This window comes from Ornithorhynchus anatinus, chromosome 2, assembly GCF_004115215.2.
Source record: "Ornithorhynchus anatinus isolate Pmale09 chromosome 2, mOrnAna1.pri.v4, whole genome shotgun sequence".
NCBI classification, from domain to species: domain Eukaryota; kingdom Metazoa; phylum Chordata; class Mammalia; order Monotremata; family Ornithorhynchidae; genus Ornithorhynchus; species Ornithorhynchus anatinus.
This window is the reverse complement of record NC_041729.1, coordinates 93,065,200-93,085,719: the sequence shown is the minus strand read 5'-3', so window position 1 is coordinate 93,085,719 and position 20,520 is coordinate 93,065,200. Positions and strand designations below refer to the sequence as shown.

General features: G+C 43.8%; 1 protein-coding gene across 1 annotated transcript in view; it reads right to left on the bottom strand.

Moving 5' to 3' along the window:
• MOXD1 (monooxygenase DBH like 1) overlaps positions 1 to 20,520 on the bottom strand; it is an 85,860-nt gene that overhangs the window by 11,355 nt on the left and 53,985 nt on the right. The window contains exons 5-8 of the mRNA XM_001506193.5: positions 14,487 to 14,666; positions 12,951 to 13,053; positions 2,597 to 2,763; positions 1,038 to 1,229 (exon numbers count right to left, since the gene is read on the bottom strand). Of these exons, the coding sequence (XP_001506243.3) occupies positions 1,038 to 1,229; positions 2,597 to 2,763; positions 12,951 to 13,053; positions 14,487 to 14,666 (642 nt within the window). The remainder of the gene's footprint in view (positions 1 to 1,037; positions 1,230 to 2,596; positions 2,764 to 12,950; positions 13,054 to 14,486; positions 14,667 to 20,520) is intronic.

Here is a 20,520-nt window from a genome sequence, read left to right as displayed (position 1 = left end):
CAACCCAGACAGGAGCAAAAGCTTTCTTGTCTAGCATGCCTACAGGATAAGATGTGCCAGTTAGTCAACTAGACCAGATAGTAAGAATCAGAGCTTCGCAACAAGGGGTGTATGGGGTGGTGTGACAAAGTCACACCATTCTCCCAGAGGCCCCCAAAATATTCTCCAAAGTAAGGAGAGAAGTGTTTGTGAATCACATTAACAGAACTGCAAAGCTCCCAGGACTGGATGGCTTTCCAGAGTCACCCAAAGATCTAAAGTAACGCCAAAATTCCAAGGGCGTTCTGTGAGAAGCCAAAATCGCTGGTCACTTACAGATTGTTTTGGTACAAAACAATTTCTTAATCACATGAGGAGAAGTTTCCCCATTCTAACATCCATTACTGCCAACTCTTCTCCCATAGCTTCTCAATTAACCAATTAGTTTGCCTGCAACTCAGAAAGAGGATGTACTATGTGGGCCTCAATAACTACATCTGTAAAACAGGCATTAAATACTCCTTCCTCTGACTTAGGCTGTGAGTTCCATGTGGGACAGGGAAGGTATCCAACCTGATTATTCTGTAACTACTCCAGTGCTGGATATATAGTAAGCACTTAACAAGCAACATTTTAAAACAATAAAGAACTCCATAAGCTAATCAGAGCTTTCTACTTGGCAATGTGGCAGATAGCAAAGCTTTCTCTGTTTATGTTATTATAGACTCCTGCAACTGGTAATACTGATTTGCTCATACCATGGAAAGCAAGGAAAAGGAAGGGGCTATAGCTCTATCATACAAGTTCAAGATACCCTCCTCATTGGGAGGACTTCAATCTGGGAATTTTTCATAATTTTTTACTTGAAAGGGCCTGCCGTTAAGAAATTAGGCTTTTGGATAATCAGGCTCTACTCATTTTAATCTAGAAGCAATGTGGCCCAGTGGATAGAACAGAGGCTTGGGAGTCAAAAGGACCTGGGTTCCAATTCTGGCTCCTTCACTTGCCCGCTTATGTGATCTTGGGCAAATCACTTAACGTAAAATCACTGAACATACCGGCAAAATAGTCCTCTCTTCCTTCAGGTACTGAAACTCCTGGAAGTTAAAGTCAAAATCGTCATCATAAGCTAGGAGCCTGAGTTCTTCCCCTTTGCGAAAATGTCGCATCCGGATTCCCTTGCCCGCGAGGTGGGCATGGAGGAGGACAGCAAACACATGAATGCCACCTGGCTTTTCAGCTTCCAGTGCCTGAGGAGACCGCGGAGAGAAAGCAAAACCCAATTTACTTTATTACATACAAGGATCCAGTTGTGATATTTGAGAAGCAGCGTGGCCTAGCAGAAAGAGCCTGGTTCTGGGAGTCAGAGGACCTGGGTTCTAATCCCAGCTCTTCCACTTACGGGCTGTATGACCTTGGGCCAATCATTTAACTTTACTGTGCCTCAGTTACCTCATCTGTAAAATGGGGATTAAAACTGTGAGCCCCATGCGGGACAGGGCCTTTGTCCAACCTGATTGTCTCATATTTACCCCAGAGTTTAGTACAGTGCCTGGCCCCCAGTAAGGTCTTAACAAATACCATTAAAATAAATAGAACAAAATAGGGCTGGATAGCTGAGTTTAAAGAAAGCCAAATGACATGATATCCTGGACTGCCATGAAATAATTTTTCAGTAAAGATAAATCAGGGTCAGACCCTGCTTTTAGACACATTAAGTCACACTGGGAAGCAGTATGGCCTAGTGGATAGAGAACAGGCCTGAGAGGCAGGAGGTCCTGGGTTCTAATCCTGCTCCACTACATGTCTGCTGTGTGACCTTGGACAAATCTCTTAACTTCTCTGAGCCTCAGTTACCTCACCTGTAAAATGGGGATTAAGACTGTGGACTCCCTGCGGGACAGGGACTGTGTCTACCCTGGCAACCTTGTATCAACCCCAATGCTTAATACAGTGCCTGGCATTCATTCATTCAGTTGTATTTATTGAGTGTCTGTTGTGTACAAAGCACTATACTAAGTCCTGGGGAGACAACAATATAACAGTAAACATGGCTCAGTGGAAAGAGCCCAGGCTTGGGAGTCAGAGGTCATGGGTTCGAATCCTGGCTCTGCCACTTGGCAGCTGTGTGACTGTGGGCAAGTCACTTGACTTCTCTGTGCCTCAGTTACCTCATCTGTAAAATGGGGTTTAACTGTGAGCCTCACGTGGGACAACCTGATTACCCTGTATCTACCCCAGTGCTTAGAACAGTGCTCTGCACATAGTTATATCAGTTCAGCACTTTATAAAGCCTGAACCCTGTCCACAAGCCACAGTAGAGCAAGCAAGAGTCAGGGCAAGATGACTTCCATTTTACAAAGAATATTAACTTTTACTGGTAGGCCTAAGCAAATTATTGGAAAATTTTTTAAAGATGTCCCCTAGTACACATGGCCAATTGTTTTGATGGCACTGTTCTCCCTCCTGTTTAGATTGTGAGCTCCATGTGGAACAGAGACTATGTGCAACCTGATTAACTTGTATCTACCCCAGCGCTTAAAATAGTGTTTGACACATAGTAAGTGCTTAACAAATACCATTTAAAAAAAATCTCAATTGATAGTGTTAGACATACCTCTTCCAAGCATTCCAGAGTGCAGTGCCCTTCTGACCTGAATTCAGGCATTCCTGGTGGGATACTGTGGAAGAGACTGACCCAGAGACCTGCCTCAATGACTCCAGCATCATATTTTCTTAAATCTGTGGTATAAAACAGCCTCAGGCCAGAGTTATCTATTAAACCTGGAATAAAAGCACATGGGTGAAACGCATTTGAAACCTAAAATCAAAATGGATGTCACCGAACTATATACTCCAGCTGGGTCCACTGACTTTTTATATGGAAACACCAAGGGAGAAGGGACAGAAATGTAGAGCTCTGAATGCACTGCTGAAATCTCAAAAGCAGTTCAGGAATACCCCAGGATTTGTGTAACATGTTCCTCAAAAATGTGAATGTATCGTGAATCACATTGTGGGCTACATTTCCTCTAGACTTAAATGTTATTTGTTAGTTTCCCATTCCTGACATGAAGACTGGCTCTACAGCTTCACTCTAGATCCCTCCCCGCTGTTCCTCTCCCCTAACCCCTTCCCCTGCATTGTGCCTAGGGAATTTTCTTACCCCATGAATCCACATTTCATCCATTATTAGGGTCCCCCTCGGGTGATGGGACACCTGGCTCCCAGCTCCAAGTTCTCACTGGCCCTGCTGCCATGTAGCTCTGATTGGATCTGCTATATAACCCCAGCTAGCCGGGTCAACGGACCCTAATGCCCCATCTCAGTTTCTGCTCAGCCCCTGGATCCTTCAGAAGCTCCAGTCCCCTAGCACAGTGGCTGACATCTCCTCACCTTCCTTTCCCTTCTCTCCCTCTTCTCCTGAAGCTGTGGGAATAAATCATACCCTCATTTACATTGACGCTCACAGATAATTCTCACCACTAAGTCAACTCTCTCCCTCCTAATAATAATTATAGTACTTGTTAAGCACTTACTATGTGGCCAAGCATTGCCCTTAGCGCTGGGGTAGATACAAATTAATCAGGTTGGACATAGTCCCTGTCCCACATGGGGCTCACAGTCTTAATCCCCATTTTACAGATAAGGTAACTGAGGCCCAGTGAATTGCCCAAGGTGACACAGCAGACGTAACAGATTTGAGATTAGAAGATCCTTCTGACTCCCAGGCCCATGCTCTCTCTACTAAACCACACTGCTTCTCTCCTTCCTTTTCTCCCACGCAAGCTAAGCCACAAACTTCACTCCTCTAATACCAATCTAATAATAATAATAATGTTCGTATTTGTTAAGCATTTACTACGTGCAGAGCCCTGTTCTAAGCGCTGGGGTAGTTACAGGGTAATGAGGTTGTCCCACGTGAGGCTCACAGTCTTCATCCCCATTTTCCAGATGAGGGAACTGAGGCACAGAGAAGTAAAGTGACTTGCCCACAGTCTCACAGCTGACAAGTGGCAGAGCTGGGATTCGAACGCATAACCTCTGACTCCCAAGCCCGGGCTCTTTCCACTGAGCCATGATTTACTGGGCCTCCATCTTGACTGTCAACATCAATCTCTCATATTCATGTCCTCCCATTTGCCTGGAACTCCTTCCCCCTTCATATCTGACAGACCACCATCCTCTCCATCTTCAAAGCCCTACAACAAGTTTATCTTCTCCAGAAGGCCTTCCCTGAATATCCTCTCATTTTTCCACCCTATTCTGTCTCCCTTCTGCATCACCTAGGCACTTGTTTCCAAACCCCCTAGGCTCTTTCAGACTGCCCACACCCCCTGCCCACCAACAATCCCCACACATACAGTACCTGTCTGTATACATGAGGAGCAGCATGGCCTAGTGGAAAGAGCATGGACCTGGGAGACAGAGGATCTGGGTTCTAATCTCAGCTCTGCCACATGACTGCTGTGGCAAGTGACCTTGGGGAAGTCATTTAACTTCTCTGTGCCTCAGTTACCTCATCTGTAAAATGGATATTCAATATGTGTTCTGTTTTTTCCTACTTATACTGTAAGCCCTGTGTGGGCCAGGGACAGAGTCTGACCTGATGATTTTGAATCTTTCCAGCATTTAGAGGACTGCTCAACACAAAGAAAGTGCTTAACAATTACCACAGTTATCATTATATTGTTATTATTATTGTCATTGTTACTATTTATACTCAGTTGCTTTCCCTATCTAGATTGTAAGCTCCTTAGAGGGTAGGGATCATGTGCTCTGCCCTCAGTAAGTATTCAATAAATACCGTTGATTGATTGAGAATCTACAAACCAGTAGGAGGGAAAGTGAGGAAAGTTCATCAGCTCATCCTGAGTACTTTTTTTAAAATGAAGGGGTTAAAGAGATTAAGGGGAGGCAAGTGTGATGGGGACTGAGATAGGAGTCTAGAGGGAGAGGAAAACTCTTCAGAACAGGTCATAGTGGAAAGTGAACAGTGTAAGGGGAGGAGGAATTAGAAAGGGAACTGACTGTTCTGGGCCGGGAACGTGCCTACCAACTCTATTATGTTACACTCTCCTCAGTCCTCCTTTATATAGTGCTCTGCACACAGTAAGTACTCAATAAATATGATTGATTGATTCTAGCAGTGATTGGATTTAATGTTGGATGAGGCTTTGGGATTCTGGGTTATGTCAGCAATTAGTGCATGATGCATCTGTGGATTTTATTTATTGTGATCATTCAGAACTGGGGCTAGACTTGCATTTTAAGTGCAAGTCTAAGTCTCTAGCTGGAAGCCAGACAGGCTATTATCTGCTTTATCCTGCCTACATCCCAACCAACTATAACAGTGAGGCATGAAAACACTGGAGCCAACTAACTGATCTCTTAATCCCCTATCCCTGAGGCGAGAAACCATATTAACAGTAGCTTCTCTGAAATGAGAATAAGTCAAAGATTCTGTGTGATTTGGGACAGAGTTTTAGGGTGGTCTACAGCTCGTTTCTTGATTGGGAGGATGTTTCTCACTTTTTCTCCTCTTTTGTTTAGTTCCATCACCAAATTTTTTTTGACTGAGTCCACCACACTATCACATTGAGATCCATGAGAATTCTGGGCTGCCCCCAATTTGTCAGTTATTATGGAGATGTTTTGGCCTGTATTAGCCTGTGGAAAGTAAACATCTCTTGAGCAAGGCTAAGTTGTGTTGTGTGGTCTATCTGCAAGGATGGTGTGTTTGAGTGAGGTGTGTATGGTTTGTTCTGCCTCTGAGCCTTCCCTGAAGCCATGACATCAGCGTATCTAAATGTCAGACCCCTAAAAAACTCCTCCATGCCCCCGACCACGGAGGGTGGGGGAGAAGCGTAGGGGAGAGGCTGAGTTTATATTTATAGCTGAGTTTCTTGGTTTAAAATAGAGCTCTCTGAGAAAGCTGTCACTCAATATAATGGGAAGAGAGAATCTTCTACACATTGTAGCTGAATAGCTGTCACCTTCATGAGCTATATTCTTTTCTCCCATCCTCTCACCTAACAGGTATACAACTCTCTCATAAGCCCAGACAAGAAGGGAACCCCTTCCTGAGGCCAACACTGTGCCACTTATCAGAGGAGCAAACATTTCTACCCAGCTTCTCCATTCAATCCGCTAAGGGGATCTCTGGAGGCTGGATCCCACAATGCCTTCCACCACCCAGGGGCCAGGAAATCAGGAAGCATATTCTAAAACCCGTGGAATCTTCATAAGTAAATTAAGTAGAGTGAGGTGGAAAAAGAAAAAAACAAACAGGATTTCATCTGGATAGCTGTTAAGGTCACAATGGCCACGTGTCAAAATTGCTACTCAAAGGGCTGACAGCACAGGATGGAGGCAAACCATATCAGATTATTTTTTCTGGCAAGAAAATTTGTTTTCTATCACAGAGAAATGGACTTTAAGCCAACTTAGCTATTTGGAGTCTGAATGTACAGTATTCATTCAATTCATTCAATAGTATTTATTGAGCGCTTACTATGTGCAGAGCACTGTACTAAGCGCTTGGGATGAACAAGTCGGCAACAGATAGAGACAGTCCCTGCCGTTTGACGGGCTTACAGTCTAATCGGGGGAGACGGACAGACAAGAACAATGGCACTAAACAGCGTCAAGGGGAAGAACATCTCGTAAAAACAATGGCAACTAAATAGAATCAAGGCGATGTACAATTCATTAACAAAATAAATAGGGTAACGAAAATATATACAGTTGAGCGGACGAGTACAGTGTTGTGGGGATGGGAAGGGAGAGGTGGAGGAGCAGAGGGAAAAGGGGAAATGAGGTAAAGGGGGGATGGCAGAGGGAGTAGAGGGGGAAGAGGAGCTCAGTCTGGGAAGGCCTCTTGGAGGAGGTGATTTTTAAGTAAGGTTTTGAAGAGGGAAAGAGAATCAGTTTGGCGGAGGTGAGGAGGGAGGGCGTTCCAGGACCGCGGGAGGACTTGACCCAGGGGTCGACGGCGGGATAGGCGAGACCGAGGGACGGCGAGGAGGTGGGCAGCAGAGGAGCGGAGCGTGCGGGGTGGGCGGTAGAAAGAGAGAAGGGAGGAGAGGTAGGAAGGGGCAAGGTGATGGAGAGCCTTGAAGCCTAGAGTGAGGAGTTTTTGTTTGGAGCGGAGGTCGATAGGCAACCACTGGAGTTGTTTAAGAAGGGGAGTGACATGCCCAGATCGTTTCTGCAGGAAGATGAGCCGGGCAGCGGAGTGAAGAATAGACCGGAGCGGGGCGAGAGAGGAGGAAGGGAGGTCAGAGAGAAGGCTGACACAGTAGTCTAGCCGGGATATAACGAGAGCCCGTAATAGTAAGGTAGCCGTTTGGGTGGAGAGGAAAGGGCGGATCTTGGCGATATTGTAGAGGTGAAACCGGCAGGTCTTGGTAACGGATAGGATGTGTGGGGTGAACGAGAGGGACGAGTCAAGGATGACACCGAGATTGCGGGCCTGCGGGATGGGAAGGATGGTCGTGCCATCCACGGTGATGGAGAAGTCTGGGAGCGGACCGGGCTTGGGAGGGAAGATGAGGAGCTCAGTCTTGCTCATGTTGAGTTTTAGGTGGCGGGCCGACATCCAGGTGGAGACGTCCTGGAGGCAGGAGGAGATGCGAGCCTGAAGGGAGGGGGAGAGGACAGGGGCGGAGATGTAGATCTGCGTGTCATCTGCGTAGAGATGGTAGTCAAAGCCGTGAGAGCGGATGAGTTCACCGAGGGAGTGAGTGTAAATGGAGAACAGAAGAGGGCCAAGAACTGACCCTTGAGGAACTCCAACAGTTAAAGGATGGGAGGGGGAGGAGGCTCCAGCGTAGGAGACCGAGAATGATCGGCCAGAGAGGTAAGAGGAGAACCAGGAGAGGACAGAGTCTGTGAAGCCAAGGTGAGATAAGGTATGGAGGAGGAGGGGATGGTCGACAGTGTCAAAGGCAGCAGAGAGGTCAAGGAGGATCAGAATGGAGTAGGAGCCATTGGATTTGGCAAGAAGGAGGTCATGGGTGACCTTAGAGAGAGCAGTCTCGGTAGAGTGGAGGGGACGGAAGCCAGATTGGAGGGGGTCTAGGAGAGAATGGGAGTTAAGGAATTCTAGGCATCGATTGTAGACGACTCGTTCTAAGATTTTGGAAAGGAAGGGTAGTAGGGAGATAGGACGATAACTGGAGGGGGAAGTGGGGTCAAGAGCAGGTTTTTTTAGGATGGGGGAGATGTGGGCATGTTTGAAGGCAGAGGGGAAGGAGCCCTTGGAGATTGAGTGGTTAAAAATAGAAGTTAAGGAAGGGAGGAGGGCAGGGGCGATGGTTTTAAGAAGGTGAGAGGGAATGGGGTCCGAGGCGCAGGTGGAGGGGGTGGCACTTGCGAGGAGGGAGGAGATCTCCTCTGAGGATACTGCAGGGAAGGATGGGAAAGTAGGGGAGGGGGTTGTTGGGGGGGAGGGGAGAGGCGGAGGGGTGACTTTGGGGAGCTCAGACCTGATCGTGTTGATTTTCGTGAGGAAATAGGTGGCCAGATCAGTAGGCTGATACTGCAAACTATGTAGTATTGTTGACCCCTTATTATTTTCCTCCTATCACTATTGTTTGTGCACAGACAACAAGAAGGGGAATTAAAGATGCAGTTTCTTGAAAACTGGACTCACTGACAGCCACTGGACTGGGACTACTGGGGTTAGGGCAAACTACTGTCCAGAATCAATCAATCAATCCTATTTATTGAACACTTATTTTATGCAGAGCACTGTACTAAGCACTTGAGAGAGTACAATATCAACTGTTTTGTTTCAGAAACTGGCCCGGTGGGTGATGTCACAACCAATAATAATTAGAAAGCAGAAACCAAGTAATAAGGATAAAACTCTTGCTCAGAAACAGAGGTGAAATAAAAGCTGAATCAAGTTACTGTTTCAGTCAATGCTGCCTAATACCACAGACCTTGGCCTGTTTCCTGCCAAAACATTGGTTTGGTATTGTGTAAGCACAGACTGAGAAGCTAAGAAAGGAAGGTGCTTTTGAAAGCCACATTAAATTCTGCAGGCTACAATTCCATGATTTTGTTCCAGACTTTTATCTATGATATGCTAATGAAGTATGATCAATCCACCAATCAGTCAATGTTCACCCCTACTCCCCACTCTTGCCTCTGAAGTAAAACCTTCAGAATAAGGAAATAAAGGAAAATAAAAGAAAATGAATAGAAAAAAGAAAATTAAAAGGACTACTTTAATTCTCTTTTCTGCTTTCTTGCCAATCCCCATTAGTCTCCACCTCTATTTTGCTTCCAGAGTAAATACTTCAGAATAAAGAACAAGAAAAGAAAAGAAAAAACAACTCAGCTCTTCGCGCCCCCTTCTGCCCCCGCTATCTCTCTTCCCCATCTCCCCTCCCTCAGCTGTCAGGAAGGCGGTTCGGGGTCAGAGCTGGACACTAGATCTCATCTCTCTTGCCACCGACTACTCGCCCATGTCCTGCCTCTGGCCTGAAACACCTCTCTTTTCATAGCCATCACTCTCCCTACCTTCAAAAGGACTGTGCAGGTGACTTTGGGCAAGTCACTTAACTTCTCGGTGCCTCAGTTACCTCATCTGTAAAATGGGGGTTAAGACTGTGAGCCCCATGTGGGACAACCTGATTCCCCTGTGTCTACCCCAGCGCTTAGAACAGTGCTCGGCACATAGTGAGCGCTTAACAAATACCAACATTAAAACAAGCTTACAGTGCTCAAGTCTCTTCCTGGTAGAAATTTAGTGTACTTTATAAAGGCCATCAATTCTTTCAAAATCAGAAGACAATGGAGGACTGTTCAATGCATTACTGCCTATGTGGACTAAACTCTTTGAAACAGTCAATTTGCCTTTCAAAGTACTAATTTACTATTGATAGTTTTTAACAGTGAGAAAATTGGGGTCAAGATGGCAAGCTCTCCAGACAAGTCTTAATACAGGTCTAAAAGTACAAATTCATTGAAGAGAAGCAGTGTAGCCTAGTGGAGAGAATATGGGACTGGGGGTCAGAAGGACCAGGGTTCTAATCCCAGCTCTACCAATTGCAGGCTGTGTGACCTTGGGTGAGTCAATTAATTTTTCTGTGCTTCAGTTTCTTCAACTATAAAATGGCGATACCTATGCTCCCACCTGCTCCTCTTTCAGGGTCACACCTGGAGAGTTTCCAGTACTCTACCAGTCGAAAAGAGACATATCCATTCCATTCCTAGCTTGGGCCATGGCTAACAAGTAAAGGCAATCTGCTACAAGTCAAAACTTGTCCCTTGTTCTGAGCAGCAGTGGCATGGGAGAGAGTCAAGGGGCAGAGTTTACTGCACAGAAGGAGGCAGAGGTAAACCACTTCCATATTTTTACCAAAAACCTCTATGGAAACACTACCAGAACAATTGCAGATGAAGATGGGACATTCTGGGAGAGATGTGTCCATGACATTGCTGTGGATCAGAGATGTCATGACAACATAAAACAAGAACCCAGTGCTAAGTATAGAGTTTGACTCATAATTAAGCTCTTAATGGATACCATAAAAATTCCTGAAAATTGATATTCCCTTATTTCTCTAGACAGTGATGAGGTTGTGAGCAGTCAGTGAAGAACCCAGAATGGACAGACTGATACCTCAGTGTGGAATCACGCATATCACAATAGGGAAGATTGATTTATGCTGAATTAAGTGTCTTTCAAATCTTTATAGTCTTTCTTTTTACCATATGACATGTCTCTGGAGTAATGTTAGCTTGGCCATGGGCAAGTTGACTTTCAGATTTAGTAGTAACTGACATTTTGAAACAGTCTTTCCTGTGTTATCAGAGCCTCTTTCCTCTCCAACTCTTAGATTGATTTGGAGGGGCATTCAGCATGAAAAATAAGCAGTAAGCAAAGCAGATGTGTTTAATAGTTTTCTTCTAAGCTGTTTTTTGAAGCACTTTGAATCGACACATTTTTTGCTTAAGATCGGGGAGAACCATCACTTCCTTTGAATCTTTTCAGAATTTTGTTCTGAAATGCTTTTGATTCTGAGGACTTATTCAAACAGTTTTGGCAATTTTCAATCAGTAAAAAAAGATTGGTCAGCATTATGTAGCTATCTTTAAGCTCTATTTCTCATATCCATAATTTCTTTTAATGCCTGTCTCCCTCTGTACAGGTAAACTCCTGCAGGGCAGAGATTATGCCTATCACCTCTGTTGTTCTGGTCTTTCCCAGATGCTTAGTACAGTGCTCTGCACACCACAGTAAGCTTGCAATAAACTTCCTTGACTGACTGACTGATCAAAAGGCAGTGTTGATTTCTCACTAGGCCATATAATGATCCCTATAAGGTGCATAATGCTGTTCTCACCCAATTGGTTTAGTAGTGTATCCTTAAAATTATGATGAATTGGAAAAGAAAAGGCCAATTAGACTGTAAATTCCTTTGAGGGCAGGCTCATGTCTAGCTTGACTGCACTGTACCCTCCCAGGCACTGTGTACAGTGTTCCACACACAGTAAGCGCTCAACCAAACAGTAATAAATGACTACACTCATATAGGGTCTCTAACTATTGCAGAGACCCATCTTCTACTTCTTCCATACTCTCTTTAGTGCTTAGTTCGGTGCTCTGCATATAGTAGGTGTTCAGGCAATTATATTTTTGAGTACTTACTGTGTGCAGAGCACTGTACTAAGCACTTCGGAGAGTACAATATTACAGAATTGGTAGACACATTCCCTGCCCACAACGAGCTTACAGTCTAGAGGGGGGAGACAGACTTTAATAAAAATACATAGTATAAATGGATTAATTAAATTATGGCTATGTCCATAAGAGCTATGGGGCTGGGGGAGGGGTAAGTAAAAAATGCAAATTTATGTGCAAGGATGACACAAAAGCAACTGGGAGAAGAGGAAATGAGGGCTTAATTGGGGAAGATCCCTCGGAGGAATGTGCTTTTAATAAGTCTTTGAAGGTGGGGAGAGTCGGGGTCTGTTGGATTTGAAGGGGAAAGGGAGTTGAACGTAGAGGCAGGATGTGGGCAAGGGGTTGGCAGTGAGATAGACAAGATCAAGGTACAATTATTAGGCTGGCATCAGAGGAGCAAAGTATGGAGATTGAATTATAATAGGAAATCAAGAAGGTAAGGTAGAAGGAGGTTAGGTGAATGAGTGCTTTAAAGGTTATGGTAAGGAGTTTCTGTTTGATGTGGAGGTGAATGAAAACCACTAGAGGTTCTTAAGTAGGGAAGGATGGACTGAAATGGTGAGAGACAGGAGGCAGGAGCTCAGCAAGGATGCTGATGTAGTAATAAAGGCAGGATAGGATAAGTGCTTGGGTTAACATGGTAGCAGTTTGAATGGAGAGGAAAGGGCAGATTTTAGTGATTTTTTGAAGGGTGAACTGACAGGATTTGGTGACAGGTTGAAGATGTGGGTTGAATGAAAGATATGAGTCAAGGATAACACCAAAGTTATGGATTTGTGAGATAGGGAGGAAGGTGGTGCTGTCTACAGTGATGTGAAAGCTATGGGAAGGACAGGGTTTGGTTGGAAATTTGAGTTCTTTTTTGGAGATGCTAAATTTGAGGTGTCTATGCGACACACAAGTAGAGATGTCCTGAAGGCAGGAGGAAATACAAGACTGTGGTGAAGGAGAGAGAAAAGGGCAGGAAATGTAAATATATGATACTATATACTATATTAAACATACTCTACAACAGATTAAATTCTATAAATCATATATCAGAATTAAAATTCACCAGCCTAGAAACACCACAGACTCCAGAATTTACCATGTAAAGAATGAGGGGGAAAATCAGGCTACCTTGTATGTGAAATATTGGAAGACGATTTCACAGAAAAATGGGTGATCATTTTGTATTCAATCTGTTAGTGATTTCTGGTGTGAAGTGGAAGAGATCTAGGAAATGAAGCCTCCTGTGCCTAACGTAGGAAAGAATAGAGATAGTACATACCTTCCTGATTTGTCGGGTTGTCATAATGGATTTCCAGAAGAACGTACTGAGGATCTGCCGGTGTGCCGAGGGATAAGCCAACATGGGGAGGGTATGTAAAGCCCTAGTATTGGAAAGACAAATGAGACGAGTAAACTCATGGAAAACGAACACTGACAAAGCCCTTAATTCACTCACAGAAGAAATTTTCAAACGCAGGCTCAGTCTCACAGATTGTCCTCCATCTGACAAGAATAAATGAATCAACTCTGCCAGAGTGAGTCATTTCAACTCAATTTGGTGAGTACAGTGATGATCAGTGGCAGTGTGAAAGGTGACACAAATGTTTAGGAGCATTTTCATATTAGCTTGCATAGAATGATGAAGAACGGTACAACTGAGGAAAAGATCTGGGATTTTTGTAGGAAATATTTTTTTCCCTCTCACACTCTTGTGCTTTACCACTTGAATTGCAAGGCCGTTTAAAAACATATAAAAGAATCTTCACCAATCCTTACTGCTGTTTCCCAACAGAGTTAGCCATTGACTGTACTGCATGTATTTGAACTGTATTATATTTGTATTTGTACTGTATTTACTGCATGTCAAATACTGAGGAAGGTACAAAAGAATCCCATCAAACACAATACACCTGATTTCATTTTCAATCCTGTGACAAAGGGGTGGGAAAACAATATTTTTAAATTTCTACTGAAATTTATTCACCTAGAGTTTTCTAAGTTAGGCCCAAGGAGACAAGGTAGCTGATCTGTGATAGTGTTTCCCTTTGTGGGCCAGCTAATGTTAGGGCATTGCTGCTGGAAGCACTGACAGTCGGTTCTCACTCCCACGCCCATTTTCAACTGCTTGGGCTCCAGACACTACGCTTAGCCCAACCCAGGAAAGAGTTGTTTCTCCCAAAGGGAGAAAAACCTCCAGACAGCCCCAGTGGAGGATAATCATGAGAGGAGGGAGTGTGGCCCAAAGTCATCGCAACATCCATTTTCACCCTCAATTTACCTTGGTCATATTGCTGGAGCTACAGATAACCCCGGCAACACCAGGAACTCAAGCCCAACAGGGCATTAATCTGAGCCTGGATGGGTGGCTATATCCATCCTCCCAGAAATCCCGGTAGATATGTTTTGAAGCACTCTTCACAAAAGCTAGGGGAATGCCTGGGTTAAGAGAAGCAGCATGGCTTGGTGAATAGGCCACGTGCTCTGGAGTCAGAAGGGCCTGGCTTCTAATCCTGGCTCTGCCACCTGTCTGCTGTGTGACTTTGGTTGAATCACTTCACATGTCTATGCCTCAGTTACCTCAACTGTAAAATGGGGATTAAGAGTGTGAAATCCATGTGGGACAGGGACTGTGTTCAACCTGATTAACTTGTATCTACCCCAGTACATAGACAGGGCTTGGTGCATAGTAAACGTTTAACAAGTACCATAATTATTATTATTATTACTATTGATACCAGGCCTAGGGCACAGCTACAGGAACATAAAATTCCAGGATGTGAAAACTGGAGCTCTCGCCCCACACCATTCACCTTACCTCCCCGCCAATGGCCCAGGCGAAGATGACAGTCTCACAGGTCAGGAAGGCATCTGGCATATTGGGATGATAGCATTCATGGCTGTAATCCAGAACACTCTCATTAAAGCTGCTGCTGCACTGATAGAGCAGAATGTGGTGCACCAGGCTCTCATGGCCTTCCTGGATCCGTGGCTCCACCTAAAGTCAAAGACATGGGTTGAGGAGAGGGGGTTGCTGCGGTGGCCATGCATCTGGCTTGGAACCAGACAGTTCCAGTTTTCAGCTGGTCTGAAAGGGGAAAGGAATCAGAGGTCCCGCTAGAGAAACGTTCTAGGGAAGGACGGCCTTGGACCAACTTTCACAAAATGACAAATGTCACATCATATCATAAAACAGTAGAGTGATCTCTCCCATAATGCTCATCGTCATCAAATGCCATAGAGTCATTTCCAATTCATAGCAACTTTATGGAGTTCATCCATAATATTACCTCTTATTTATTTCAGTATTTGCCTCCTCTGCCAGAATGCAAGCTCTTTGAGAGCGGGGATCTTTGTTGTACTCTTTCTAGGGCGTAGTATAACATTCTGCACAGACCAAATGCTCAGTGAATACTGCTGAATGGTTAATGATTAATGATTTCACTATGCTTTAGATAAAACACCACCAAGAAACTAGAAAATTTTCTTCTTTCAATGCATGCCATCTGGACATAGTGTGACCCCATGTTGGAACAGTTTTGTATACGTGAGCCCACACGCATGGCTTCTCGAATGCCAGGATCATCACTGTATCTTGACCTCGTTTATCTTGTCACTGACCCCTCATCGACATCCTGCCTCTGACCTGCAACTCCCTCCCCCTTCATATCTGACAGATGATTACTCTCTCCACCTTCACAACCTTATTAAAATCACACCTCCTCCAAGAGGCTTTCCCTACTAAGTTATCATTTCCTCTTTTTCCTTTCCTTTCTGCATCAGTCTTGCACTTGGATTTGCACCTGCCCTCATCCCCACAGCACTTATGGACATAACCATAATTTGTTTATATTAATGCCTGTCACCATCTAAACTGTAAGCTCCTTGTGGGCAGGGAATGTCTCTATTAACTTTATTATAGTGTAGTCTCTCAAGTGCTTAGTACGTTGCTCTGCACACAGTAAGCACTCAATAAATACTATTGAATGAATGGATGAATGATTGATTGATTGGCTGATTGATTACTATGAGAGATACCGGTTGAGACATGTTTTTTTAATTCTGATTTTCTCATAGGAACAAGATTAAAAATGTGGGCTTGTTTCCTGCATCAAGGGCAGATACCATATTTTTACTAAAGTTACCCAAAATTGCATATTCAAACAAATATAGATGAGATTGTAGACTCTAGACTGTAAGTTTCTCCTCTAGATTCTAAGCTTCTCTACTAGACTGTAAGCTCCTTATGGACAGGGAACATCTACCAGTTCTATTATATGCACTCTCCCAAGCACTTAGTAATAATAATAATAATAATAATAATAATGATGGCATTTAAGCACTATGTGCGAAGCACTCAGTGTTCTATGCACTGTAGGCACTCAAAAAATATGATTGATTGAAATAAAATTAATTAATGAATTTATATTGTCAGAGACGTTCCATAATTGGATAACTTTATTAGAAGTAGACATGCCAACTTTTGCTGATGAAGTAATGCCTACCCTCTACCTTCTTTAAATTTTCTCTTCTATTTCCCTCTCAATAGTGCCACTTTTAAACTCATTTCCCCCTTCCCCACATCTCCTGGAGAAGCAACGTGGCTCAGTGGAAAGAGCACGGGCTTTGGAGTCAGAGGTCATGGGTTCAAATCCCAGCTCGGCCACTTGTCAGCTGTGTGACTTAGGGCAAGTCACTTAACTTCTCGGCGCCTCAGTTCCCTCATCTGTAAAATGGGGATTCCCCTGTGTCTACCCCAGCGCTTAGAACAGTGCTCGGCACATAGTAAGTGCTTAACAAATACCAACATTATTATCTCCTGTGCACTTTCCTCCTTGACCACCTACATCCCTGAAAGGAGTGTTATAAAGGAGATTACTGTTTAAAAGTCAAACTGATGTGCTGAAGATCTCTGCGATCTGGGGTTAGAGGAAGGGAAGGGTCAAAAGGAAGACAGAGAAGATTCAACTTCAAGCTAGGTCCACCCAAGCCAAGTGTATGTTTTGAAGATAATTTTTCAGCTGCAACATTCTTTTACCACCTGGCTGTGCACATACTCAGCGCAAAGTCAAAAGGTTCCCTTGGATTGCCCACTTTCCTTGGGACTCACTCATTCACACTTCCTCAGATCATCACAACTGCCTGCCAGATTCTCTTTCGTTTATCTTTCTGACTTGTCTCTGGATTTAAACAACTTTGGTTTGGGATTAGATATGATACTTTCCTCACCTTACCTACCACAGGCTTACTATAGCATAAATATGAATATATATTTGTTGATTTATAATGAGTGCCTCGATTTCTTGAAATGATTACTTGAGAGATAGCTACAAACACACTAAGTGACTATTAATTGGCCTCTAGGAGACAGGGAGTATATCATTTGGTTTTTATGAAGGAATTGCTCCTTTATAGACAGCAATGCTGCTACTGGCTGAATGCCTGAAAGACTGACAGCCCTGAGACCAACAGAGTGGACTGACTTAACACTTTCTGAAGTACTTTAAATGTCATCTTCTCTTGTTCTAGGAAAGAAACAGGTAAAGAAACAGGGTTCTTTGTTCAAGGTAAAGAAACAGGGTCAAACCTTCCTCTTGCCTCCCCACTGTGGCCCATCAATCCCTGCATCTCCCCTTTTCTACCCCATCTCCCACCCAGAAAATGCAACCATGACACCCTCCCCACCAGGAGAGACCTTTGAATCTAAACTTTGTTAGGGAAATGCCCCCGCATTCCCCACTTGGACTGCACAGTTTTCTCTGTGCGCACTTTAAAACAAAAACATGATTTTGTTTTCTTCAGGGATTCTAGGACATTTTCAATTATGAAACATGAAATTCTTGGCAAATTTTGCCGACACTTTAGCCACAGAACATCACTGCCCTGGGAGCGAGCTTAATGCTAGGGTAAATATCGGGCCCCACCTGGACTGTAAGGTTTTCACCCTGCGCATTTTAAAATAAAATGTTGATCTTATCTGCTTCAGAGATTGTAGAACATTTTCAATTACGAAACAAAACAAAAACATGACAGGACTCCAATCAGATTCTATCTGGGAATCCGAGTCAGAACAGCACTGGAGAATCACCTGTTCCCTTGACAAGGATGGCCACCACTATCACACTTGTGTCAAACCCCAGGGAGGGAACTTTTCATATTTTAAAACAGAAACCCGATTTTTTTCTCCTTCAGTGATTCTAGGACATTTTAAATTATGAAACATGAAGTTGTTTCAAAGGCTGTAGCCATCACTTCCATTTTCTTCTTTCTCTCTGAAACCAATCAAAGCCCTTCCGGGAAACCAATCAGAGGATGTCAACAGGCAGATTGGCAGATGTGTCCACCAATAAGATCTTGCCTGAGAGAATCAATCAGCCAAAGTGACCCCTAAATGCCCCGTAAAGCAATGCTCTGGTAGATTACAATACAAGATGACCTTCCAGAGGCCAAGCATTTTGTAATCCTTAATATTTTAGCAAGAAACACCTTTCTCATGTATTATATCATTTTTCTTCACTCTAAGTTGGAATTTAGAACAATCACAGGTTTCACCCCAGTGATAAAATCCACAGAAAGGCAAGGTAAGATGCCATCTCTCCTGAAAACATAACAGTCTATTTCTAAACAAACTCATGGGTGAGACATCCAAGACAGGTTTTTCAAGTAGCAGTAGTAATAACATTTATTGAACACCTATTAAACCTTTGGAAAGTACAAAATAGAGAAATGACACATTTCCTGCCCACAGGGAGCTTACATGCAAGTGGGGAAGACAAACAAAAAGTATTTTCAACTAGAATGGATAAAAAATAAATGAGCACATATATGCATGAGTGATAAGGAGGGTATAGATTTGATCATAAATAATAGTGATGATTGCAGGAATAATAAGGCTAATGGTGCTGGAAAATCAAGCAGGGAATGCTTGTTGGAAGAGTTGGGATTTGAGGAGGGCTATGAAAGTAGGGAGAGCTGTGGTCTGTCTGATATGGGAAGGAAAGGAGTTCCAAGCTCAGGGTAATAGTGTGAGTGAGGTGACAGGAGAATTAAGAGAAAAAAAACTGCTATAAATTGCCTTGGGAGGAGCAATGGGGAACGATGTTAGATGATATTGCCCCAACTAACAGAATCGTGGTCAGACAAGAAAGTTACAAGTTCCTCAGTGTCAGAAAGCAGGACTGAATAGAGCACTGAGGATTGTAGAAGATACCCAGAGGCTAAGGCTGGAGAAATCTTAAAGTCAAAGTGGACTGAATTCACCAGAACCTGGAACCAGTAAATCATTTCAGGGCACACAGAGGCAAAAGGTTATGGGAAATTTTTCCTCTGTTTTGGCCATTGGAAGGAGGGTGTCCTTGTCAAAACACACAGATTGCCTGCCTGCTGCTGCAAGTCTCTGGTGCATGTTGAGCAGAGGCAGCACTTCAAAACCAACTTCCCTTGGAAGCCATGGGACACCACTAGACTCAAGGTCTTCAAATTAACCACTTCCCTAAACAATAACACTTGCTGCAACAAGTATTTTTTGTTCAGCTTTCTCTTTTCTCCCCCCACCCTTTTTCTTTCATAAACAAACATTTGAGAGTTTGGCACATTTATGTGTTTTACTTGTGTGTGATCCAGACAGATTTATCCAAATGAAAAAAGTGCCACCGAACATAAAAGATATCAACGTTTTCCTGAATGTAATTGAAGGAAGTAGACTTCATCCTTTATTTTAAGCACAACGGTGCTCCTCTTGGGTCTCAGATTTTAGAAGAGATGAGGAAAGCCTGGCATTGCTTAACAGAATGAATACCATTTGAAGAACATTCATACAATAGGACTTCTCAACCCATCATTTCCCTTAAGTTCTGCGACATTCTGCTGCCTCTTTCTACTTGTTGAAATGCAAGCAAGAGCTGACTGTTCTAAAGCAACTTCCAACTCCACAAATGAAGATTTAATGTCAAAAGGGAATGAAATTTGCAATGACCTGTGATTCCACTCTCCTTTGCTCTGGCCTCCAACCCTCTACTGTCCCTCGGTACTGTTAGCTGCCTCAGAAAGTCAAATATGATACTGTGGGGGGGGGGTCATCTGGGGTCACCATTCCAATATGTGTCTGCAGGAGGTAGTCCATCATCCATGCATGTCTGCAGGGAGCACTAGTCTTCTAGGTGAAGTAAATGATCAATCTGGCCTGTTCTACATCAATCCTCAAAGCAAAACAGCTAAGTGATTTGGGGTGTAAAGCACACGCAGACAATCCCACAGTTTCCCAGCTTTTCACAGCACCACCTAACCAAGCCACGTCTTGCTGCTTTTTGTTTGTTTGTTTCTTTCATTTGATGCTTCTCCTCTCCCCAGCTTCTGCTGAGCTGAATTCTTAAACATTCTACCCCACTCCCCAGCCCTATCCATTCAAAGTTTAAACCTGAGTGAGGGGTTAGGTCCCTCTGTCTACCGTAACACAAAAAAAATAGGGTGCTTTCATTTAAGCCAGGACCTGAATACTGTCTCTGAATCAGGAATGACACACCACCTCAGAGAATGCTGACAAATTTCACAATACCGAATCACTAGGTGGAGATCACAAGATGACAGTAGATCACTAATGGTTTGTGCACCTTGCCACCTCTGTCATCTTGCTACCTTTCACTAGCCCAAGTTTACAGCCAATTGTCCTTCCTCAGATCGGGTTTTTGTCACAGCCATTACAGAGTTAGACTGCATCAACCAGTGAAGTGGCCTGTCTTCTCATATCCCATGCCTATGGCAAGCTGCAGCAGCTTCAACATACAGCTAACAATCTAGTGGGGGGAGACAGATGCTAAAAATCAATGACAGGTAGAGAGAGGCAATAGAGAATT